At 42.0% G+C, this 25868-nt stretch overlaps 1 protein-coding gene across 3 annotated transcripts; it reads left to right on the top strand.

Annotated features, from left to right (window-relative positions):
• Positions 1 to 238: 238 nt before the first annotated feature.
• On the top strand, positions 239 to 24965 carry LOC131685816 (kelch-like protein 5). Of its 3 annotated transcripts, none has more exons than XR_009304873.1 (10): positions 239 to 917; positions 6766 to 6826; positions 21556 to 22117; positions 22173 to 22363; positions 22430 to 22636; positions 22708 to 22895; positions 22973 to 23079; positions 23166 to 23288; positions 23345 to 23729; positions 23992 to 24965. XR_009304873.1 is itself a non-coding variant. In XM_058969776.1 (10 exons), the coding sequence occupies exons 1-10, from the start codon at positions 749 to 751 to the stop codon at positions 24021 to 24023; spliced, it is 1932 nt and encodes a 643-aa protein (XP_058825759.1). In that variant the 5' UTR covers positions 239 to 748; the 3' UTR covers positions 24024 to 24965. The 3 variants fall into 3 exon arrangements, 2 of the variants coding, with proteins under 2 accessions (XP_058825759.1, XP_058825758.1); XM_058969776.1 differs by having other exon boundaries at positions 23345 to 23641; positions 23997 to 24965; XM_058969775.1 differs by having other exon boundaries at positions 240 to 917; positions 23345 to 23641.
• Positions 24966 to 25868: the final 903 nt, after the last annotated feature.

Here is a 25868-nt window from a genome sequence, read left to right as displayed (position 1 = left end):
AATCCCGAGCTACATTTATAATATACAGGGACCCAAATCCCGTGACACGTTTTTCGAACTGTAAACTAGCCTTAACTTTTTCGGAACTTTCGTTTTGTGAAATAAACCAATTTGGCTTTCCAGCCCTCCCCATAAGTTACTCGAGAATTGGAAATGTTTGTCAAAATAAGAGTGCGTTCACTAATGACTCACACAAACACAAACGCTTTCATAAACAAGGAAGAGTAAAAATCGCAAAGCAAAAGGGCAAAAAACATCAACCCTTCATCGCGTTTGAAATTGGCCTTCCATTCGTGGCAGAATCTGGTTGTTGGTCCGAGACCTGGTTGGGTCTTCCCCTGAGCTCATTGTTTGTGCGAATCGCGGATCGTGAACTTGTGAAAATTTTTCGCTTGCTGCCGTGATCGTGTTGTGCCTGGGTCGGAATCTAACTGGCCTGTTTGAAAGTGGATAATGATTTTTGCCGTCGTGGTGCTTCAGTTCATAACAAGGAAAAGCCAGCTCCTGGGAGATTCCACCTTTTTTCTTATGAGACAAAAACAGGGACACTAGGAGGCAACCGATTGCGCCAGTAGTGTTCAGTTCGAATCTACGAATCGAAGCAACTGGACAAGTGAATTTCCGCTACGGTAGAAACCAAAGAAAATAGTAATTCAAGTGGAACAAAACATTGGTTTAGTACTGTGTTTAGAGTGGAATTCAGTGTGCAGCACGAAGTGAAAACAAGCGGAAAAATACAAGAACCAATATGAGTGAAATTTCCTGCAAAGGTAGTCCCACATCGAGCGCTAGCGCACGAATAAGTTTGGTCACAGACGAAAGTCACTTCAGCTTGGCCAGCCTCAACTCCACCGTCAGTCAGGATGAATTCTTCAGGTGCAGAGAACACTCCGACTTGGTGCTCAAACGGATGCAAGGTAAGCGACCTAGCTGGGACGTGGGATGATTTTGTTAGTAGAACAGGATGGAAGAATGGAGAGAAAATATTATGAATGATAGGTTCAGATAGGTCATTACCCAGATGGTACTTTCACTTTTGCGGGCAATGATCTTGAAAGAAGATTCTTGGTTTAATATTATTGTAGGTCTTTGGTATCGACGTTAAGATGGACCATTAATCTTCTTACTCAACCAAATTACTGTGCATGTTATGTAAAGTCTCTACATATCATGGCAGGATTATTGACGGTTCACTGAATAGCACCAAGATATATCGATGGAATTAAGCGAAAACTCGCTTTTTGCTAAATTCCAGATTTCTTTCAAAGATTGATAATAAAGCAGCGCAAGCAAATGTGATTTCACTCGTTTATCCGGTATACTTGAACATAGTGGATTTCGTACCAAAAATGTAAGGGTCGAAATCTAAACCTCATCCATTTTTTTCGCGTCAGCTTTAACCTCCCCTTTGACTCAGTATTCCGGGTTAACGAATGGATCCCAGATTTTCTTGCTGCTCCAACGGCAGATTTGCGGCCAATTCGTCCAGCGGATGCTCAGCGACTCTTCGGTTCGTTGGACTTGGCTATGCGGCAAGCCGCATAACACTAGCTTCGCCCTCAACACCACGAGTACTATATCACTGCTAGATATCACTATATCACTTTAGATTAGAATTTAACAAGTTCCGCCAAGAAATTAGATTATTTAGACCAAAAAACGTCGAATTGTCGAAAAATCTGATTCAAAAGGGCCTTTTTTAGAAAAGAGGCTGAAAGCATGTTCTATAGGATTCTCTATTCAGTGAAAACCCGTTTTTATCAGCTCCGTGGTGAATTTTAGACTGATAAAACGGAGATATTGATAGAATCGGGAAACATTTTTTTTGAGAAACATAAGCTTATAACATTTTTAGAAATATATGATTGCGCTTTAGTCTTTAGATATAGCCTCATAACCTTTTCCAATTATTTAGCCTAAATTTCCCTTAAGGGGGTTTGATAGTGCAACATTTAAAAAAATTTTTTTTTTTGCATTTTTCGAATCACTAAGATAAGAAAAATATGCTTAACCGTTATGTATCCGACGCGGTACCCGGGTACCTTTTTAGGTTTCAATTAATGAAATTCCTATGTTGTATCCATATCTGGAAATTGAAACTTTTTGACATCTTAGAACTTCACTAAGTCAAGCTTTGGGTTAATAATATTGTTGATATAGTAAGGAGGGGCGTTAGGAGCGGCTCCTGATTTTTTTTTACTACGTAGCAGGCCGACATGGGTACCCGGGTACCCAGAAAAATGAAATACCAATAACTAAGGTAATTTCCAACCGATTTTGATGCTTTTGGGTGTTTTGGACTCAGGAAATCATCCGCTTTTGGACTTGGTAAAAATGAATCGAGTTACTTTATTCGGTTCCCGAGAATTCGGATTTCCGGAAGCAGGTTCAAATACTGGGATACTATTTGTGAACTTCAATGGAATACTAGCAATATGGGTATCAAAATTCTTGGAATTGCATCAGTAGGCTGTATCTCGTGGTTTTGGAAACATTTGGTGATTTGACCCCGGAACGGACATTCCGGAGCAGGTTCCCGTGAGTGGCCATTCCATTCCAATTCCAAGTAATTTGTTGTACTTCTATTAGTTTGTTTTTCCACTACTCATGTTTACCAAAAATAATATCGGTTAATTTATACGGATCTACTTAATCTCTTTGTATCTTTTTTATTCTTTTTCGGCAAGAAATCTTTCTCTTAACAATATCTTATATCTTCTTTCTTTTTTACAATATCTTAAATTAGATTAAAACTAACACTCAGTAACACAATCAGTTGCATTTTCTCTCATATACACTCACAATCTCAATCATTCCAAACGTAAAAACGCTCGTGGCCTTCGCGATAACAAAAAAGTGGTTACAAACGCGAACATGCCATTGTACTCATCCACACATACTTACGCCCGCGATCTCGACAACATTGAAACGCCCCCGTTAATTAAGTGAACATTTAAGAAGCACTTATAAATTTACAAACGCGCTCTCAAGAGTAAACCTAAAATTTTTAGCGCTAACATGCATCGGTTATGTTCGGAAGTCCCTACTGTCGGGCTTGATGACACTCACATCCACTAGATAACACGTTTTATGGTGACTTGACTGGGAACTCTATTGATATGGAAGAGCTCACTCTCTTCTAGCATCTGAACCGTACACCGAAAAATAAGCATCGGATTCACCGTTCGAATTTATACACGTACGTAACGTAACGTACAAACCCTCGAATATCCTATGAGTATGATACACGTGATCGTGAAATCTTTAAGCCCGCACATATCTGAACCATACACTGAATGTCACATTCAGATACACGACCCGCTGCTGTTGTCCTTAAGCAGTGTTCTAGTCGATGACATTTCCTGTTTCGTCTGCAATGGTAGTGAGTGATTCTGGAGGGAAGCCCTTCCGAGAACCTAGTTCTACAGTTCCAGTACGATAACCGCCGAAAAAAAAATTTCTATGAAGAGGTATCTCTGTGTAATGCTATAACGGGACGACAACCGTTTGCAGTCGTTGTATGCGATCATAAGTAATGTTTACCTTTTTGAACTTAACGTTTATATGTCGGTCATGTCGGCTGTGTTGTGCTGATGAGCGGAACCCGAAACGTTAAGACTGAACTTTGATGGAAATGTCACTCCTCAAAGCACAGGAACAGATAGTCTGCCACACGAGAGAAATTTTTGGCAAACTTAGATAACTTAATGTGTTTGAAACTCACTGCCACCTTCCCCCTCCAATGGACGTATATTATTTCTGCCCAGTAAGCTGTTTAAAGTCTGCCTGGATGCAAGTTTAGTACCACACAATCAAATTTCATCGCAAACAGTCTGCTTGGCTGTTGTCAAACGTTTGTGACAGTTTATTTGGCCACATTCAACAATTTCGTCTACTTGGCGTACATTCTTTTTTAAAATGTGGGGTATACAGGTTATTTTAATGCATGATGAAACAAAATGCGTCAAGTTGAAGTTGACCAATTCTTAATCGCAACACTCTTTATGTAGTACAAGGGAGATCGGATCGTAGCAATCATCGACGGCGCACGCAAACAATTTTTGCTCCCGTCAAAAAAATTTAATTTCCTCGCGCTTCTTTAGTGAATTTAAAATATTTATAATATTTCTATTTGTTTCCGATAATATTAAAATAATGTTAATTGCGCATTTCGCTCGGATGGATTCGTAGTAAAAAATCAAGCAGAAAGTGCGCGTTCGGATCGGCTGTACAGCGAGGAAGGAAATCCACTAGGTTGTCCTTGAAACAACACTCTAGTCACAGAACTTCAATCTATACCCCAAAAGTGACATCGAAATTATTTTTGGAGCGCAGGATGTTGGGCAGGTTTGGCGTTCCGGTTATCGGTGAGAACGTTTCATATTTTCCAGAACTAAGAATCCTTGCTATCTAGGTGGATGTTTTGTTACTATGTTTTAATTGCCGCAAGGCTCTACTGTATCGATTTTGTTGACTATTTTCGGCGGATTGGGACTGTGAGGGGCGGGGTGGTGAAATTGAGGTACGGATGTGTTCTGGAGCGGGTCGGTTGTGGGCTTGGATCGGAGAGCTGGAGCTGGGCGGACTCGTATGGACATGATCGGGGGAGGTGTGAAGAGTTCTTTGCCTTCTGCTAAGTAGGAGTTGGGCGTTGCACCCGGGTGGAGCATGGTTAATCATCGTGTTTTACCGCCGACGCCGGCATCGGCGGTGAGACATAGTGATGAGTTGTGTTCTGCCATGGACCGTGCGGTGGACTTGGGTGCAGCGTCCAACTCCTGCTTGGCTGAGGGCGGGGTGTTCTCCGCATTTCCCTTCGATCATGTCCATATGAGTTTGCCTAGTCCTGGTTTTCCGTTCTAGGTTTATGGCTGATTCGCTCTGGAATGCCTGTCCGTCTTTCAGTTTCATTGCTTTCGTTTCTTTTGGTTTCCGGTTTTCCAAGGGTGGCCGGCGGAATCGATACAGTAGGTATATGTTTTGTGTCTCAACTGGACTCCGCATCGTTCGAATTGATTTTTAGCTGAGCTTTTCAGCTAAGTTAATTATTTGTTCATAGCTAACAGATCCTAGTTTCGAGTACCCTAGCTTTGCGATGTGTCCCGATTAATTGAACTTGACAATCGTAGTTTGTTGCTATAGTTAGCTGATTGCGAGTGTTTTTGTTGTTTTGAGCCAGGTGGAAATAGCAATCACTTCTCAGTCAATTTTTAGTATCGGTTTGGCCTATTGTGAAATATACGATACAGTTATTTGTGTTTTCCGTCAATGCTCAACGAACGCGGAAGATTTCTGTTTTAATGATCCTGTACTGCCAATTAGAACATAGAAGTCCTGTATGGATTTTTGTCGAAGGTGACTTGTCTGTTGTTTTGTATTTTTATGCGTTATTACTACTTATTAACCGATTTTGCCAATTTTCTCTATTGTTTCAGAGAGCGAGTAAGGGCGCTATAACCCTGGCTTATTAGCCAGGGCAGGGCTCAATACTTCTGTCCCATCCCAGGAACCTAGGACCAAAGGAGTGACATTAACCCTCTTAGCAAAGTCTTTCCCAACGATTTATCAAATCCCCATCAAATTGAAATGGTTGTGTACGGTTGTCCACGTTTCTTCCTTATTCAAGGTTCAAAATGATCCGTTGATTAAATTATTCATTGAATGAATAATTTGATTGCCGTATAATTTTGAATCATCTTTATTTTGTACGCTGCACAGTTGGCCTGGCCGCTCTAATGCTTGTGTCATATTCAATATGTGCAACAATTATTAATAATGACAAGAAAAATTGTTGAACGTCTGCAATTTTCCAGGATCCCTACATGTATTGGCTGTGTATGTGTAGACTAGACTAGACTAGATAACACTCTTTATGTAGTACAAGGACAACTATACAAACCTTTTTCAATCACGAGAAACTGGATAATATTTCATACCTTTTCCGATAGTGGAGAAACGATTTTCCATACATGCAACACTCTGAATTTAAACATATGAGAAAAGTCGTAAGCAACTTCGGAAAATCGGTTTTCTTAGTTATTTGTTAAGTCGTGCCTAACTTTATGGTGTTGTTGTGATATATAACTAAATCGTGCATAATTTTATGTTGTATAATGACTATTCCTACTTTGATAAGTTTTTAATTTGAAGTGAAATTCGATAAAATCGTAATAAAAATACGATTTTAATTAATTTATTTGTTGCTATATGAATAAAGTTGTCAGACTTTGAATTTACATATCGTTTATTGTTATCGTTTACAGGCACGTTTATTCTATACGATTACAAATAAACCATATCCGCATTCGAGATTTTTTTGTGTGTTGGAAACTCGATCCTAAAGTGTGTCTGAACACACGAATTTTAAATTTGAAAATTCAGAACCCAATCCAAAACCAAACATCTTAAATTTAAAGAACTCGAAACAGGTCGGACTCACATTGGATCTGGGTTCGAGAGTCCGAACACGATAATTAGCAAAGAATGATTTTCGAATTTTCCTAGAGCTGTCTTGAGGACCTATCAACAAGAATATGACAAATATCGGTCTGTCTTCTGCTATCGTTTTGGTAATACTTTTTTCGATATATTTCAGAAAAAAAATCGTTCGTTAGAGAAATAATTTATTTTAATCTCATATGACTAATCCTCCCATGGAGATCCCATGTTGAGAACATTGAACTCGATGAATCCCTTAATTACGCGTTTCCATCAACAAGCAATTAAATGTGTCTTTCTTTCTCTCCCTCTCTTTACACTTTACAGAATATCTGCAGAACGAGAAACTGTGCGATGTGATCTTGGTGGCCGGATTAGACGGCAAACGGTAAGTCAATGTCAATGCTACACGTTTCTTTCTCTCGCCGACTGTCGTTCCGGGGACGCTGCCCTCGCCTAGTCGGCCGGTCTTTGTTTGGGTGAGATGATTTTTTTTTCCACTTTTCTGCGTTTATTTTACTGACTCGCTCCATTCCATATACGATTATGAATTACCTCTTACAGCCTATGTGGCCGACGACAGGCATATGCTGTTTAGTGTCTGCCGTATATACGCTCTGTAGCCAGCGCAATGTCTCTTGCTATGATGTCCCATCTATCCCTAGTAGGATCATGCAGCATGCGGTCTTGTGGCGAGAAGAACAAGTTTACAAACAAAGAATCGTGGGCACAAACAGAGTTGACGCGTAAAAGACAGTTCACAACCGGAAGTCGAAGTCTGCACAAAGTTTCCGCCGTTGGTACCGTTTAGTGTGCTTGTTACAAAAGTGGGAATATGCTTAAACAAGTTTTCTTGCAGATAATTTTTATTTTAACAAATCTCTCTGTACATTGCAACTATTAAAATACCCACGATCAATAATCATCCTAATAAAATCCATGAATGAAATTGTGATTTCGACGTTTCCGGGTGATATGTGATCACGTCATGAACGCGTAACAATCATCGTTATCAGACAGCTTGCGTTTCTTCGTGTTTATAATACGCGAAAGCCGTTGCAATTGGAGCACTCCATCATATACAACAGCTGCATATGTAGGGCATTTGCTGTTATTCAATGTGCTCAATTTCTTTCTTTGATTCGAAATTTCAGTCCCCCAATTTCATCGGCTGATTCTCTTTTTCGGACAAAGACTTTCTACAAGCGCAAACGTTTGTTGGTCCAGTTACCTCAGGAGAATCGAAGTAAGAGAATTCTACGATTCATCGTTGAAGGCACATGACACAGAGAAGGGAAAAATCTGACATTCGAAACTGGAAATCACGCTGCATAGCTGATACTTTACCGCTCGTTTTAACGTGGTATCAAAGAACTAAACAACAAGGCAAATTGGCGATCTCTCCCCATCTCGACGACCCAAACATAAACTACGGGATATGATATTTATATGAAATACTTCCTGATTGACCTTATATAGCGACACATCGTGGGGCTCTAGCATACCACTTTTCGAGTGACGCATCCAACCTTTTTGAGCTGGTTCTAAGGGAACATTTATAAATGGCGTACCGTTTTATTGGTTTTTGACACACCTCCCTTTTCTGGTAGCGTCAAGTCACTAATTTGTGTATCTGTGATGAAACGCTCACAAAATGTTGTTGTTCCAAGATCCTTCGCTAAAGTATAAGCTATCTATGATGGTGCCATTGTGGTCCACCGCAAGCCGATTATTCTTATTTGAATTTATTTCGTTTTTAAGAGAGTGAGTAATGGTGCTTTATCCTGGGCTCATTAGCCAGGGTGCGCAACGTTAGGCATAAATACGTTGTATTTTAAACATAATGGACGATTGGTGTAGTGTAGGGGAACAAGGGGATACGACCAAGCGCGAGATTCAATAATTGTCAATAACGTGTTCTATTTGGCGCTCAATTTGTTGAAGTAGACTACTTCTAACGCTTCAATATAGGGGTCCCGTTTCAAAATTTTCTGCTGGAATTTTACCCGATTTTTTAAACGTGAATATCTGCCGTTGTACTGAATGGAAAAATAAGATTATTACGCTAGCTGATTGGAAATATGTACAACAATTTTATATCCATTTCGGTAGTATATACAATTACTAAAAATAGCGGAAATAATGGATTTTATGAAAGTAGTAATTATCTGATCCATGATTAGTCGGTACAATTCGCTCAAAAGGCAAGCGTTGCTGGGACTGCCTCTTTTTCATCGAATGAACTGCGACGCGTATAAAAAGGGAACACAAGAACAATTCGTTAGTTTGTGTTCTGACGTTGTAAGCGTAGCAGCTGCTACGTTTCATGTCAGCTCACATTCTTTGATGGTAGCTGAGTGCATATAAGGAGAGTGATGACACTGTCAAAATTGGAACAATTGTTATTTGTCAGTGTCATTCCAAATGAGTCAAATTCATGTATTTTGACAGGTCGTTTGTTCGTTTGGAATATCACTGATGGATAATCATGACAGTTGTCTTCACTCTCCTTACATACACTCTGGATGGTAGGTAATAGATACCATGACTGCCGCCAGGCGCTGTCAACATTTCATTCTAATCATGAAATGACGTGCCAGTTTCAAGCATACACGGAAGATACAATGATGACACACCAAAGGAAAAGTAGAAAGCTCTTTTTTTGAGAGCTGAATAAATGGATTGGCGATAGGGTGGTTTAGTGCGAGAACCGCGCTCTCTTGTTCTTTAAGGTTGAACAGAGAGTGGGCAAAAATGGAAAATGAAAAAAGTAGTTTTTTACCACACCATGTGTTAGATCTTCATAAAAATAAATCAGCAGTATGGTAACAGCATTCTACATAAGCTGATTTATGTTTATGAAGATCTAACACATGGTGTGGTCTTTTTGTTTCCGTAGGGTCGCCCTCAAGAATCATCTTCACCAGGTCGTCGTCTGACATTCTTTTGACGTGTCCAACCCACCGCAAACATCCTATTTTTGCGGTATGCGAGATGGATGATGCTTCCAAAAGCTGATGCAACTCATGGTTCATTCGTACGCAACACGTTTCGTTCGAAAACTCCAAGGGCGCGTTGGTCCTCTCCGAGTCTAGTCCAGGTCTCGTGGCCGTAGAGGACCACCGGTCTAATCAGCGTCTTGTAGATAATCAACTTCGTCCGGCGGCTGAATCTCTCTGTTGGTATCATTCTCGGCAGTTACCAGTGAGCCCAAATACACGAATTCGTCGACCATCTCGATTTCGTTACCGTCAATCCGAACTCGGGATGGGAGGTTCACATTGTCGTCTCTAGAACCTCCTTCCTCTCATGTATTTTGTCTTCGAAACGTTGATGGCAAGTCCAATTCTGCTGGCTTCTGCCTTCTGTCTAATGTACGTTTCGGACATCGCCTCAAAGTTCCGTTCTACTATGTCAACGTCGTCGGCGAAGCCAACAAGCTGGACGGACTTCCTGAAAATCGAGCCACTCGTGTCTATCCCCGCTCTCCTTATTACACCTTTAACGCAACTTTGAACAGCAAGCACGATAGACCTTCCCGTAACCCTCTTCGAGATTTAAAGAGACTCGAGAGTGTTCCTGATACTCGAACAACGCAATCACCCGATCCATTGTCGCTTTGACTAATCGTGTTAGCTTATCCGGAAACCCGTACTCGTGCATTATCTGCCATAGCTGATCTCGATCGATTGTGTCATACGCCGATTTGAAATCGATGTACAAATGATGTGTAGGCACGTTGTATTCGCGGCACTTCTGCAGAACCTGCCGAATCGCGAATATTTGATCCGTGGTGGCGTGGGAACCCATGAATCCCGCTTGGTAGTGTCCCACGAACTCTCTTGAAAATGGTGACAATCGACGGCAAATAATTTGGGAGAGGACCTTGTAGGCGACGGTAAGTAGTGTAATCGCGCGGTCCATCCACTCCTCCGGAAGAGTATTCTTCTGCATTGTTCGTAACGGTTAGTTTTCCAGGGCGGCTTGTTGGGCCTTCCGCAACCCCCTGTCTCGCCCGAGGACCATCGTGCCAGCTCTATTTAGAGTCCTACGCTAACACGAGGATGATACATCAGCCGCCCTTAACATGGAGAACAGACGCGGTTTTGAGCCGCCCCTAACATGGGGAACAGACGCTCGGATGGACTCACCCTCCGAAAAGAGGAGCCTCCTCCAGCATGCGACCATGGCCCACCGGGGTTGGTTACCCGATCTTTCCTATGGTTACTCATACCCCAGCTGGACCCGCGGGGAGGTAGGGATAGGAGTTACTGGACAAGAGGCTAAGGACCACTGTGGCGAACCACAGGGTCTATATTACGCATTGCCCAGTCATTTACCAACTAGAGTGATTTGGCATATAGAATCGAAAAAAAAACTGCTCATGATTGAAAGAAGGAACCAATTCCTGTGATCGAGTAAACCGGTTATACGAGTGGATACCAGGTTTGCATGTCCTTAGCAGATTTACACCGCATCAGTTCCTTGAATTAGGTAATGAGCAAACCTTAGGCTTCACCACAAAAAAAAATGATTAGGAACATTAACTTTTCTGGGGAATGTTGCATTCTGGGGCATGACTTCCTGGGGAATGGAGTATTCTGGATAATGGCTTTCTAAGGAATGGTACACTCTGGGCAATGACTTTCTGGGGAATGGTACATTCTGGGGGATGGAATTCTGGGGATTGGCTTTCTGAGAAATGGCTTTCTGGGGAATACAACCGCCTACGACAATCATATAAAGTCCAATTTGCAACAGCAATAAATTTGTCAAATTCGTGATTAAAAATCGTTAGCACATATCACAAGCGTTCCAATATATTTGAATTCGTCGACAGTCTAGAACCGTAATCCTTCGATCGGATATAGTCAGTTCGATTTTCGCCGTCTCCCTTTTAAAATGCACAAATCCCTCTTACACTATTCTGCAATCAACGCCAATGATGTCGATATCGACCACGAAGCCAAAAAGCATGTGAGCGTACTCTTTTTGATGGTTCGTTCCTTTGCACATCAGATCTTCGTATCGCACCTTCGAGCGCTAAGTTGAACATTAGATTAGAGAGTGCATCGCTCTTCTTCAATTCCTCAATTGTCACAAACGAGTCGGATGGAACTACGGCTATTTTGGTGCTTGATTTTGACCCATCCAGCGTCATATGAATCAACTTAAACATTTTTGTCGGGAAGCCATGTTGAAGCATTATCTGTCATAGTTCGTTCCGTTTCACTGCACCATACGTCGCTTCAAAATCCACAAACCGATAGTGAGTTTGTCAGTTGTACTTCCGGAATTTATTCACAATGTGTCGCATGGTAAACTTCTCTGGTTCATCGTTGATTGTCCTTCTCGATTTGGTAATCACCGATAAAGGTTTCAGCCAACGAGCGCAGTCCGCTAAACAAACCACGTGAAAGTCACCTAGTGGCTAGTAGAAAAACCTTTCTAGTCATTGGGTGGCGTGACTGAGCATCCGACCAATCTGAAGGTATTTCTTTTTCCACCCTGATCATTTCAATCACGCAGAGGATTGATTGGTACAACCGGTAACTACTGATTTTTAGAAGTTCGGCCGGGATTTTCTATCTTCCCAACGGCCTTACCGTTTTCCAACTCCTGAATAACCTTCATATTTCGTCTAGCATGGGTGGATCCACAGCTTGTCCATCATCCTCAATCCTCATTCTGTTTGTGGTTTCTCTGCCGGTTTGTCCGTTCAATAGCAACACAAAGGGCTCCTTCCACGTGGCAGTCTCTTCTATACAATCTGTGAAGCGATACCTCTCTCGGTCGTAATCATGACTGGCGCCAGGATGCTTTCCTCCTTATATTGTTGATAGTGTTGTAGAACATTCGAGCAACGTTCTTGACAAAACCTCCCTCTACATCAGTATATACCTTTTCTTCGTACCCACATGTCTTACGTGGATATAGTTTTTTCTTGGCTGCCCTCAGCTCACCATATCATTCCAATACGGGCCTGTAGTCGCTGCAAGCATTCTGTTTTCGATCTGTTTTTTCTCATCTGTCGTTTTTAGGGGGAGCAGGCCATTTGGCATAAAGTCATTTGGCATAAGGTCATTTGGCATAACGGTTATTTGGCATAATTGTCATGTTTTTTTGACGTAGGACTACGTCTTTGTTTTCGATATGGGGGTGCACTCTGCAAATTCTACAAAAATGGTATGTAACGAAAAGTGGTCCAATTTTAAACGCATATAATTCAGCCATCTCACGATAAATTTTCAATTTTTTTGCACAAATAGCCCCTAAATACTTCTAAGAATAGATTCCAATAGATAAACCCAAAGATTTTTGATATCATAGCATTAAAAAATTAAATAATATACAACCTTGTCAAAATATCGCGCATCAACACACAGAAGATAGCGCTTCCCAAGCCCTGTACGACGGATTGGTATACCTAGCGCGCAACGCTTCTATGAATGACGTCATCATCGACTATTTAAAGAACGGACTTGGCCAGACACGCTCAGTTCCCTGTTGAACAGCTGGCGAAGCAGATCACTGCGCTGTGTTTTTTATAGCCAGTGTAGCTGAGCTAGAAGTCTAGTATGGAGGACGCTACCCTGTGTCGTCCAACAGGCGACCGCTCAAACTGCTTCCTAAATGCCGCTGTAATGTTGCCAGTAAATTTTTGGTTTAATTAGCACATGTATTTGCTATTTGCGCTTGAAATTAAGTAATGTAGTGGTAGTAATAAGCTTCCCATTTTGGTTTAAACGCAAGGACAGTTTTTAAAACAGGATTTGATTAATTAGTTTAGTTCATCTAAGCAATTTTAAGCAATTTTTTTTTCTGTAATTTAAAAGGAATTTTACGGAACTTGGTGAATTTGGCCCCACTTGCAACTGGTATAATCAACCTGCACAAAGTGTTGCGTAACGTAGGCTGTTTTTTGGAACAAAATTATGTGTTATCATTCAGCCCTTCGCTATGCAAAATTACGATATTATGACAGATGGGCTAAGCGTGGCCGTTCCTTTCAATCGGGAAAGGCCGCGTAGAATTTTGGTGAAATACGCTAATAGTGGTGGTACTAGTTGTCTCTTTCGTTCTACCCATCATCATCAGCGTTGACTCATGTTTATAGCGAGTGGGTAAAATGAACATATGGCGGTGTTAAAATGAACAGCTTCTGGTGACCTGCAAAATGTCCTGTATGTATGCAATGCGCAGCGTTGGAAAGCATTTTCCGATCATTGCTAATATCCCAACAAATCATGAGCTTTGCATACACACAGGTCATTTTGCAGGCAAAAAAAATTGTCACGGAAGAATCGAATTTTCATGACGTAATATTAACCATTTTACAATCCTGTGGCATCGAAACACATCTACAAGCTTGGGGTTATCCATGGGTGTTTGAACTTTTAGGATCTGTTTGAGAGCAACTAGAAAGCTTGTTCTATACATGAGATATGATTATATTGTCTAAAATTTGATTTTTCTTCACCGGTCCGGGTGTTTTTTTTCCCACACACTAAGTACTAAGAAAATAAATATTTTACATTAAGTAGTATAGTCCTACGTCTACAGCTCGTGCAACCCCATAGGGCTGCCCCTTGTAGTTTTTATTAATTGGTAAAGAAGAATAATCAAATAAATTTGGGTTCAAGTTAAATTTTAGTACAATTGGTAAACCAACTCATTTTTTTTTTATCTTAAAAATACGTTTATTTAGGCCCAAATGCTGTAGCTTAACGAGGCCGATAATTCATTTTTTTATATATTACATGTCACATGTTAGTGGGGGAAGGGAAAGCCGTATTTAGGGGCGGCTTGCACCCCTCTTATGTAAGTAAAGGAAAAAGGTAGGAAGTGGGATACATATTGTGTAATTGACATCGTCGTTTGCTGATTGATCATTGTGGCGGATATGCACACTTTGTTGTAGTGTTGTAGTTTCCAGCCTGTAATCGCAGGGGCGAGGGGAGGGTCGATATTTCGGATAATTATTGGCACTCTATATCATCTGCATGTGCGGTATGTCATGATGTTCTGGATAGACGGTTATCAAGAAGAGTGTGCACCGAAGACTCGTGAAGCAATGCCATATTGTAGATACAGGGATAGGTTGGTGAGATTCTACTGTGAATGAGAGAGGGTAAAATGTATTAAACTTGGACATCAATGGTTTTCAAAAAGATATAGATAAGAAAAATATAGGGGTGGTCACGGCTTGCCAGGACGTCCCGGACTGGCACGTACGGTGATCTACCTCGGGCCCGAAGGGAATCTATTAGTTGGGACCTGGCAACACAGTACTCTGCGCACAGCCAAACAACATGCTCGATGTCGTGATAGCCGTTCTCACAAACACAATGATTACTTTCAGCAAGCCCTATACGACGGAGATGCGCGTCAAACGAGTAATGGTTGGACATGATCCTTGACATCTACGAATAAAGTCCCGGTTCACATCCAACCCCTTAAACCAAGCATTCGTTGATACCTTCGGGATAATGGAATGTAGCCACCGTCCCAGATGCCCATTGCTCCATGAGGTTTGCCAACTATCGAGTGTCCTCTGACGAGAGATACTGAAAAATTCGTTGAAGCAAATTGGTCTTTCGTAAGTGTCGCCTTCTAATGCGCCCACCTTGGCTAAAGAGTCCGCCTTCTCATTACCCGCAATAGAACAATGTGACGGGACCCAAACCAAGGTAATCTGGTAAGATTTTTCAGATAAAGCACTCAGATATTCCCGTATTTTCCCCAGGAAATACGGTGAGTGCTTTCCAGGCTTCGCCGCACGGATGGCCTCAATGGAGCTGAGACTATCCGAAACGATGAAGTAATGGTCTGAGGGCAGGGTGTCAATAATCCCGAGAGTATACTGAATGGCAGCTAATTCTGCGACGTAAATTGAAGCAAGATCATTGAGTTTGAATGAGGCAGCAAGATTTTCGTTGAAGATACCGAAGCCTGTGGACCCGTCGAGAATTGATCCGTCAGTGTAGAACATTTTGGCGCAGTCGACTTGATGGTATTTGTTATAGAAAATATTTGGGACCACTTGTGGGCGAATATGATCAGGAATTCCACAAATCTCTTCCTTCATGGATGTATCGAAAAATACAGTTGGATCAGAAGTATCTAAGAGATGAACACGGTTGACGTTATACGTAGATGAATTGATGTTCTGTGCCATGTAATCGAAGTACAAGGACATGAATCGGGTCTGAGAATTAAGCTCGACAAGCCTTTCGCAATTTGCAATCACCAATGGGTTCAGAATATCGCATCGAATGAGCATTCGATATGAGAGGTCCCAAAATCGATTTTTCAGCGGAAGAACGCCCGCCAGCACTTCGAGACTCATCGTATGGGTCGAGTGCATGCAACCCAAGGCAATACGCAAGCAACGATACTGGATTCGCTCCAGTTTGATGAAGTGTATGTTCGCAGCGGAGCGAAAGCAGAAACATCCGTACTCCAACACTGATAATATCGTTGTTTGGTACAACCTGATTAGGTCTCCTGGATGGGCACCCCACCATGTTCCAGTTATTGTACGGAAAAAGTTGATCCTTTGTTGGCACTTCTGTTTCAGATACCTAATGTGACATCCCCAGGTACCTTTAGAGTCAAACCATACCCCGAGATATTTGAATGTTGAAGCCTGAGCAATAGTTTGATCCATTAATTGAAGCTGTAGTTGCGCTGGTTCACGCTTTGTAGAAAATACGACTAGCTCAGTTTTCTCCGTGGAGAACTCGATACCCAGCTGGAGAGCCCAAGCAGACAAATTGTCCAAGGTATCTTGCAGTGGTCCTTGCAAGTCGACGGCTTTAGGACCTGTAATAGAGACCACACCGTCATCTGCAAGCTGCCTTAGCGTGCAGGAATTGACAAGACATTCGTCAATGTCATTCACGTAAAAATTGTAGAGGAGAGGGCTTAGACATGAGCCCTGGGGAAGGCCCATGTAGCTAAATCGTGATGTCGATAAATCGCCATGCGAGAAATGCATTTGTTTTCAGACAACAGGTTTAGCAAAAAGTTATTTAAAATTGGCGAAAGACCATGCTGGTGCAACTTCTCATAAAGAATGTTGATCGAAACTGAATCGAAAGCCCCCTTAATATCCAAGAATACTGATGCCATCTGCTCTTTGTTAGCATATGCCATTTGAATTTCTGTTGAGAGCAACGCAAGGCCCTTTGTCTTTGCCTTTGCGGAAGCCAAATTGTGTATCTGACAGTAAGCCATTTGTTTCGACCCAATTGTCGAGCCGAAACAGGATCATTTTCTCGAACAACTTCCGGATACAGGACAGCATTGCAATCGGACGATACGAATTGTGGTCGGAGGCTGGTTTTCCTGGTTTTTGGATGGCGATGACCCTCACCTGTCTCCAGTCATGTGGGACAATGTTACCCTCAAGAAACCTATTAAATAAATTCAACAAGCGTCTTTTGGCAGAGTCTGGCAGATTCTTCAACAAGTTGAATTTGATTCTATCTGGCCCCGGGGCTTTATTGTTACATGATAAGAGAGCAAGTGAGAGCTCCACCATCGTAAACGGTGTTTCGTTCGCGGTATTGTAAGGCGACGCGGCGCGGTAGATTTTCTGTGCCGGGGCGGAATCCGGACAAACCTTCTTGGCGAAATCGAATATCCAACGGTTTGAATATTCCACGCTCTCGTTATTACTGTTTCGGTTTCGCATACGTCGGGCCGTGCCCCAAAGAGTGCTCATCGATGTTTCTCTTGTTAACCCGTCGACAAACCGGCGCCAGTAACTGCGTTTCTTAGCTTTCATTAAATTTTTCATTCGCTTTTCTAAAATCGCGTACACTCGATAATTAGCAACTAACCCGTCGTTCCGGAAGGTTTTATACGCGGCAGCTTTCTCCGCGTACACGTCTGAGCACTCTTTGTCCCACCACGGGTTGGGAGAACGTTTTTGGGTGTTCACGTCGGGTACTCGTTTCGTCTGAGTTTGAATCGCGCTATCGAGAATCGAGTTGGACAAAAACTTATATTCTTCCTCCGGGGGAAGTACCTGTGTTGAATCGATAGTTTTGGATATCTCAGCAGCGTAGCTCTTCCAATCAATGTTTCGTGTGAGGTCATAGGGAACATTGATTGGTGCCGATGGTCTTGAACCAGTGGTGATTGCAATTACAATTGGTAAGTGGTCACTACCGTGGGGATCAGATATTACCTTCCACTTGCAATCTAACCGTAGTGATGTCGAGCATAAAGATATGTCCAGTGCACTTGCTTGCGCAGGTGGTCTAGGGATCCGTGTCATTTCCCCTGTGTTCAGAATTGTCATATTGAAGTTGTCACAAAGGTTTTGAATTGTCGAAGATCGATTATCGTCGTATAGACAGCCCCACCCCGTACCGTGAAAGTTAAAGTCTCCAAGAAGCAGGCGGGGCGAGGGAAGGTGTTCAATCACGTTGGAGAATCTTCGATATCCCATCATGGCCCTAGGAGGAATGTAAATAGAAGCAATGCAAAGATCTTTGCCTTTGATTGTTGTTTGACAAGCGACAACTTCAATGCCTGGTGTCGAAGGGAGGTTGATTCGATTGAAGGAGTAGCACTTTTTGATCCCTAAAAGTACCCCCCCCCCATATGAGTCTTCTCGATCCAAGCGGATAATGTTAAAATCGTGGAAGTTGAGGTTTATATTAGAAGTTCGCCATGTTTCACATAGGGAAAATGCATCACAATGATTGTAATTTAGCAAGTGTTTTAATGAATCAATTTTGGGGATAATACTTCTGCAGTTCCACTGTAAAACAGTGATCAGATCCCTGATTCCGTCTAATAAGTTAGCCATCGAAGGATACGATCGCTGTAAGGAGGGGCCATTGTTCAGTCAACTGTTTTAAAAATGTTCTTACTGTTGGTAGAATAGCAACCAGCAAGCTTTTCATAGGATCGGTAATGTTGAAAGCTGTGAATATCCAGTCCACAATGTCAGAAAATTTAAGGAATCCCGTTTTAGGTTGAGTTTCTGACTGTAAAATTGGAGCACTTGGGATTTTTGGTGCCCCTGGGAGTGCTGAGAACTCCTGGTTGTATCTCAATTTCCCAAAACCAGGAGGTATTATCTTCGGATTGGTACCAGCACTTCCAGTTGATGAATTATTTTTATTTTGTACCCTTGTTTGGGACAACCTAGGACCCTTACGAGGAAGTTCAGGTGAGTGTTGATTAGGTCTTTTCCTAGAGTTTCCAAGTGGAGCCAAAGAATGCCCCTCGCAAGGGTCGTTAGAGGCGTTATCGTCAGTTGGCAAGAGAGCGAATGGGTTTTCGGAGATAAGTGGAACAGCTCTTTTAAGCATTTCTGCGTAAGAGCGTCTGGAGCGATCTTTGGCGGATCGCTTCAGTTTATCCGCGCGAAGTTTGTACGTTGGGCATGTCAAAAGTGCATGCGGATTCTCCCCACAGTAAACACACTTCTCAGCGGGCCTACTGCAAGTATCATCCGCATGGCGTTCCCCACATTTACCGCACCGTTGCTTGTTGCTACAGTAGGTGGCCGTGTGACCTAGCTGCTTGCAATTGGAACAATTCATGACCCGCGGTACAAACAGGTGTACAGGTAGACGAGCTCCTCCCACTTCAACGTAGCTCGGAAGTGCAGATCCGGCGAAGGTTACGCGAAACGAGTCTGATGGATAGTAATTACCATCTTCGATGGACTTTGAGTACAATTGCTTGCACTCCAAAATCTTAACTGATTGAAGGTTAGGGTCCTTAAAGCGGCCAGCCCCATCATTCATCAGATCATCGATAGTTAGACCCGCATCACTTACCACACCGTCGATCTCCACATCACGAGAAGGGATGTAGACGCGATACTCCAGCGTAAAGAGACTATTGCTAACGATATCATTGGCCTGTTTCAAGTCAGTAACGACTACCCGCAGTTTATCTGACTGAACCTTTTTAATCTCGGTTACGGCCGAGTAACGTTTTGTCAGCTCCCGTGCAACAGTTATGCTGTTTAACGGTTTATTTTTGGGCCGAAAGTATACCACCCAAGGACCAGCGGATCCATCCTGGTAAACCTTGACTCGGGGGGGCTGTGAGACATTGGGGGAAAGTGGGGGAAGTGGATCGACCATAACATTATCTGTCTCAGTATCAGATATACGTTCTTCTTCCCCATAATATTCGTCTTCGGAGGGTGATCCTTCTTTTTGTTTCATTTTGTTGCGGGAGCAACACGCTCGACCGCACTATTTAATTTAAATCAAAATAAAAAATAAAAAAAAAAACAATAATAAAAAAAATCGATAAGAGAAGTGAAAAACGAAACACTTCACCAGTTGGTTCCTGGCGAGCTGGTAGGTGAATTGATCCTTCGTTTGTTTTATCCGTCACCCGCGTGACCTTCACACAGTAGAGAGCTGATATAGCTCGTCTAAACAAAGCCGTCTTTCAGGCAAGAAACTGTTTAGTAACGCACTTCACTGCACTACTTTAACCGATATCGCAGGTAATAATTATCACTCGCGGGACTGTTTATTAGTAATGCTTTACTGCAGCCTCTGCCACAGCAAGCACCTTCGTAGTACCGAAAAAACTAAACCACACCGGAGAGAACAAAAAGCACTTGTTTCCCGGTACAAAGTTGGGTTACGAATGAACCAACTCATTTAAAGTCATTTGAATATTTAGGTAGTTGTCGTTATGCTCAAATATTTGATCAACATGTCAGCTGCTTACAACTGCATAACTAACTTTCCCTCGAACGATGAACGTTATTGTCAACATACAATCAAAATAGAGAATACATACAAGAAAGGATGTACTCAGAAAACATCCTGGTAATCAATAACTTTATCACTACATATACCTATGCCGAACGACCGTATGCTAAATTACTGTTTTCCTTAACGTAAAATATTTGTACAGAAATACTCTCAGCAGAATCACGGCTTAAAATTATGCCGAATTACCTGACTTCTCACACAGTTATAAATTATGTGTTTCGCCTGTAGTTGAAAAAATGGCAAATGACCTCCAATGTGATCACTTCTCAAAATTATGCCAAATGTCCGATATGCCAAATGTTGTTATGCCAAATGTCCGTTATGCCAAATATCCGTTATAGCAACCGACTGCCAAATGACCTTCAGTGTGATCAATTCTCAAAATTATGCGAAATGTCCGTTATGCCAAATGGCCGTTATGCCAAATGTCCGTTATGCCAAATGACCATCAGTGTAATCAATTCTCAAAATTGTGCTAAATGACCATTATGCCAAATAACCGTTATGCCAAATGTCCGTTATGCTAAATGATCTTATGCCAAATGACCTTTTATGCCAAATGACCTTATGCCAAATGATCTTATGCCAAATGACTTTATGTCAATTGACCCAGTCCCGTTTTTAGGATCTCAGCCAATCCTCCGATTTCTTCGTGAGTTCGCAAAAATCTTGGTATTTTGTTCAGTGCAGTTTTTCACTTCAGAAATTCAAAAAATATTCCTGACGCACATTTTGAAACCGTACGCCTGTATAGAAACGTTTAAGGTATTAACACTAAGAACTGACATACAAGTTAAGTTTTCAACTTGTGTAAGAAATAAAACTGTCGCTTTGAAATGACAACAGCGAGTAGCAACTTGCCACTGGTCGGCGCTTCAATCGGCCAGCAATCGCTATACGGGACTTGTGTGCAAACTTGGATACAATGGTGATTCACGCATGCGAACCTGTATGCGATGGTGATTTTCAACGTATTTTCATTTAAATGTTTACACAGGTTTTTCGGGAAAGTTTGTTCTAGCTTATATGTCTGTTCTCTGTGGTATTAAACTCCAAAAATAAATACAATGAAAACAAAAAAAGTGAAATCAATCGTGGGCTAATTTTCGTCACATTCTGCCCTTGGACGAGAGAAGAGAAACCAATACAATGACATAGTTGTGTACACTGTCAAAGTTCAACAAAAATTTATATTTACTAGAAGCAACGAGAAGTAGATGTTTCACTCCATTCAAATATTCGCAAAAGTTTAAGCACGAATATGTTGAATAAATTGCTTTTATTGCTCTTCTAGCGAGTATGATACAAACAATGTTTTTTAATCCTCATTTATTTTACCTAATTCCAGCGTACCTGCCCATCGTCTGGTACTATCCGCCTCCTCGGCCTACTTCAGTGCGATGTTTACCGGCCAACTGCGCGAAAGTCAACAGGAAGAGATAACACTGCAGGAAGTGTCCGGTGAAGCCCTCCAGCTGCTCATCCAGTACTGCTACACGGGAGCAATCGAGCTGCGCGAGGACACTGTCGAAACGTTACTCGCAACCGCCTGTCTGCTCCAGCTGAGCACAATCGTCAATGCGTGCTGTACTTTCCTGGCCCGCCAACTGCATCCGTCCAATTGTCTCGGGTTTTCGCTGTTTGCTGAACAGCAAGGATGTACTGCACTGGTAAAAATTGCCTCCGCCTATACCTGCCAGCATTTTATGCAAGTCTGGAAGAATCAGGAATTTTTCCAGCTGGACTCGGTTCAGCTGTCAAATCTGCTGCAGAGTGACGATTTGAATGTTCCTAACGAGCAGGAAGTATTCCATGCGCTGATGGCATGGATTCAGTTCGATTCGGAGAATCGGAAAAAGTACATTCCCGAATTGTTGGCGTTGATTCGGTTGCCACTACTGCAACCATCGGTAAGTTTTATGGTTGCTAAGTGTGGCAGATGTGATGGTATTAATTCGTTTACAGTTCATCGTCGATCACGTAGAAGCCCTCTGTGGTGCTAATGAGTGTCAGCAACTCGTAATGGAAGCATTTAAGTGGCATCTAATCCCTGGCAGGAGGTCGCAGATATCAACACAACGCACTAGACCCAGGAAGTCGACCATTGGAAAGCTGTTGGCAGTTGGTGGAATGGATGGTCATAAAGGAGCAATTAGGTATCATACGATATTATCATGACTGAAAATACTTTCAAATAACCAAATGTTAATTGATAACAATAGCATAGAGAGCTACGAGCCACGTCTAGATAAATGGACTCTGCTGAAAAACATGCCGGCGAGGCGGTTGCAGTTCGGGGTAGCAGTGATGGATGATAAGCTGATAATCGTTGGAGGTAGAGACGGCCTAAAGACACTTAATACAGTGGAATGTTTCGATTTGACAACGATGACTTGGGGTTCGATAGTACCACCGATGGGAACGCCTAGGTTTGAAATCAAACCATATTTATTTGCTGTCGATAAAAATTGTAATTATTTTTAACTTATTTTATCATTAGACATGGATTAGGAGTGGCATTTTTGGAAGGGCCTTTGTACGCGGTAGGTGGTCACGATGGTTGGAGCTATCTGGCCACGGTTGAGCGATGGGATCCGGCGGCACGTTCTTGGAGCTACGTAGCACCGATGGCATCGATGAGATCCACTGCCGGTGTGGCAGTACTCGGTGGGCGTCTGTTTGTGATTGGTATGTACATTACTTTCAAGAACAAGTCTATGCACGCGAGCTAAGATAACTATTTTATTTTCTATTCTATTTTAAAGGGGGAAGGGACGGCAGCGTTTGTCATCGGACAGTTGAGTGCTATGATCCTCACACAAATAAATGGACGCTGCGAGCGCCGATGAATAAGCGTCGAGGAGGAGTGGGGGTAAGTTAAATTCATAATTTTCTTTAACAATGTGACAACCTGTTCCTAACGCCAAAAAATATCTTAACGAAATTCTGTACTCATAGGTTGGTGTCCTCAATGGTTTCCTGTACGCTCTGGGAGGGCATGACTGCCCGGCAAGCAATCCGGCTGTATGCAGGACTGAGACAGTCGAACGTTACGATCCAACCACGGACACATGGACGTTGGTAAGTAATTTGTCGTTTTTTCACCTATCGACATCTGAACCGTGTTCCTTTAACAGATCGCATCTCTGAGCGTTGGACGTGATGCAATAGGAGTAAGCGTTCTTGGCGATTGGCTGATTGCCGTCGGTGGTTACGATGGCAATCAGTACCTGAAAACAGTCGAGCAGTACGATACGGAGAGCAACGAGTGGCAACAGATTGCTGCAGTCAATTATAGTCGTGCAGGGGCCTGCGTAGTGGCCATACCTAACAACTTTTCATCCACCAACGGTGGAGCGGTAGGCTCAGGAGTCACATCAGCTTCAATGGGCACACTGGCTACGGTGTCGTCTAACTCCTCCACAAATACTACGGTTTAGTACAGTTTCCCAATTAATGCTAGTGCCGCTTTCCCTAGAAGGGCATCCGTCGAGGCGCTTGCAATAATTCGGCATCTTGCGTGTGCGTGTGTGTACTACTATCCATCCTGTTGCTAATATTACACTAAAGAAAGACGTTCACTCAAGAAAGAAGATAACCAGTACAATGAGAGTTTTGTATTAAAAGCATGCACAACCTAACAAATAACAACACTCGAATTTGAAGCATTCTAATCAATTCAATTGCTAGAGATAAAAAAAAAGATGCAGCTGCTAACAAAGCAAGTTTGAATTAGTAATTATTTGTTTTTGTTTTCTGTTCTCTTTTGTTTTCTTATTTTCAGAACAGAGGAGCAGGTTCCTCTCGTACCGGTAATTACTACTATAGGCGACAGTTTAGGATCTATGATTATTACGTTTAGCAGGTGGAACAGGCTGCCCATCCGGTAAAGATATGTAGGTACTAGTGTTTGCTCGAATTGACGCCAAGTGACAAGAAAAAACTTCCCCTGTGATCATTTATATGTTTAGTTACGGTGAAGCAAATTGTAAGCTCACATTTATAACGTAAAATTCCATTGAAAGGCGAAATGCTAGTAGCAGCCAGCAAGCGCCTCCCATGGAAACTTCGCGCAGTCCGTTCTTGTTCTTTCTTGAGATTATTTTCCAGTGAATGCGATGGATGGTTGGTTATGTAGGTATCTAGTTCCAAAGATTTGCTGCCAAAACCACCGTAATACAGGGTGCGAAGTTTGATGGGAGGTATTTTTTTATCTGTGATCGGCTAACAAAAAATTAATGCAAAAATAAATTCCAATTTCATTTTTTTTGATAAACTGTGTTGCCTCGTATATGGGGTGTTTAGGAGATAACAAGATTCGATTCGATATTTTCAAACTCCGGTCACCCCAAACCGCGTATACTAAATGCTTTTCAGTGACTGTTAGGTAAGAATCAAACATTTGTTCTCCTGCACTAGAAACTAAGCTTTGTGCGTGATATTTTTTACTTTTCTAGGAGTCAGGGTAGCGATAAAAACGAGAGCTAACTAGAATCAATTGTATTAGGTCATCGACTCCAACGTAACTAAGTTAAAACCTAAAGGCCGAGTGAAAGGTATTAGACAATACCTTTTAAACAATTAACTAAAGTATGCCTAGTATTAGTACTGAGAAAAAAAACAGCAACCGAAGATCCTACAGCTATATTTCAAATGAAAGCCACACAGAAGAATACTTGTTTTGATACTATTTATAGCTAAATATTATATACTGGCGATCAATTAATAACAATAATAAAATATTTTACTATGAATCTACATCTTTGTCATTGGAAAATATTTACTTATCCGATTTTATTAGCAAAAGATTTAATCTATGGCTTATTCATCCTTATTCACACATGGTTTTACCCAATTTTTTTTCCTTTGGAGGAAGAATTGATTTCCACCCAAAACAATTTTTTTTATCGCGAGAAAGGAATTCCGTGTCGAATCACATGAATTTGCCCTACAATCTGACGAATCGCTACAAACCCGTCTACCTGATAACCAACCACATATTCGATAGTTACGTTATTGTGCAAAATTGTAGACATTGGAAAAATTAAAATCAAGTGTCAAAATAGCCGGAGAGACATCTCACTCGTTTATGGCATTAGATGAATTTAAACAGCACGATACAATCTTGAATCATTTGTTCAACATTGCGCTCCAAGGTGTGATACGAAGACCTAGCGTACGAGATCTCGTATGCTTTTTGGCTTCGCCGTCGATATTGACACCATTGGCGTTGATCATAGAGCAGTGGAAGAGGTATTTAATGCTTGCTGGTTACCTGGGAGTGTTGGCGCTAAATCGACTCTAAATTATAACTGGTTGCTCGACCGTCTATGGAAGCTGTCCTTCAATGTCAGCTTTTTCTCCGAGCAGCAATGATAAGCCGTGTAGTGTTAAACCCACCAAACTGGTAGCCCCAATTCCATAGTGCCATGCGATCCGTGCTAGGGTTAAATTGTTGTCGGGGTTTAAATTTTCTCAATGGACAACGGAGCCTGGATCTCCCCAGTAGCCATTCTTGCGTCTCGATAAGGCAATGATGCAACGGATCGTTCGCTTTACACACCAAACTTTTTCCAGCGAGGATCGGCAGAATTTTATCGGATGTCCGTGTCGATCATCAGTCAGACAGGTGTGTACGAACCTGCCCAGGAGCCATGTGGC

Source organism: Topomyia yanbarensis, chromosome 2 (genome assembly GCF_030247195.1).
Source record: "Topomyia yanbarensis strain Yona2022 chromosome 2, ASM3024719v1, whole genome shotgun sequence".
NCBI lineage: Eukaryota > Metazoa > Arthropoda > Insecta > Diptera > Culicidae > Topomyia > Topomyia yanbarensis.
Note: the sequence above shows the minus strand (reverse complement) of the source record. Positions and strands in the feature narration are given on the sequence as shown.

Coding starts and splice junctions, on each gene's coding strand:
- LOC131685816 (XM_058969775.1), top strand. CDS start 749: ATGAGTGAAATTTCCTGCAAAGGTAGTCCCACATCGAGCGCTAGCGCA. Junction 918..6,765: donor GGTGCTCAAACGGATGCAAG/GTAAGCGACCTA, acceptor TACACTTTACAG/AATATCTGCAGAACGAGAAA. Junction 23,642..23,991: donor ACTCCTCCACAAATACTACG/GTTTAGTACAGT, acceptor TCTTATTTTCAG/AACAGAGGAGCAGGTTCCTC.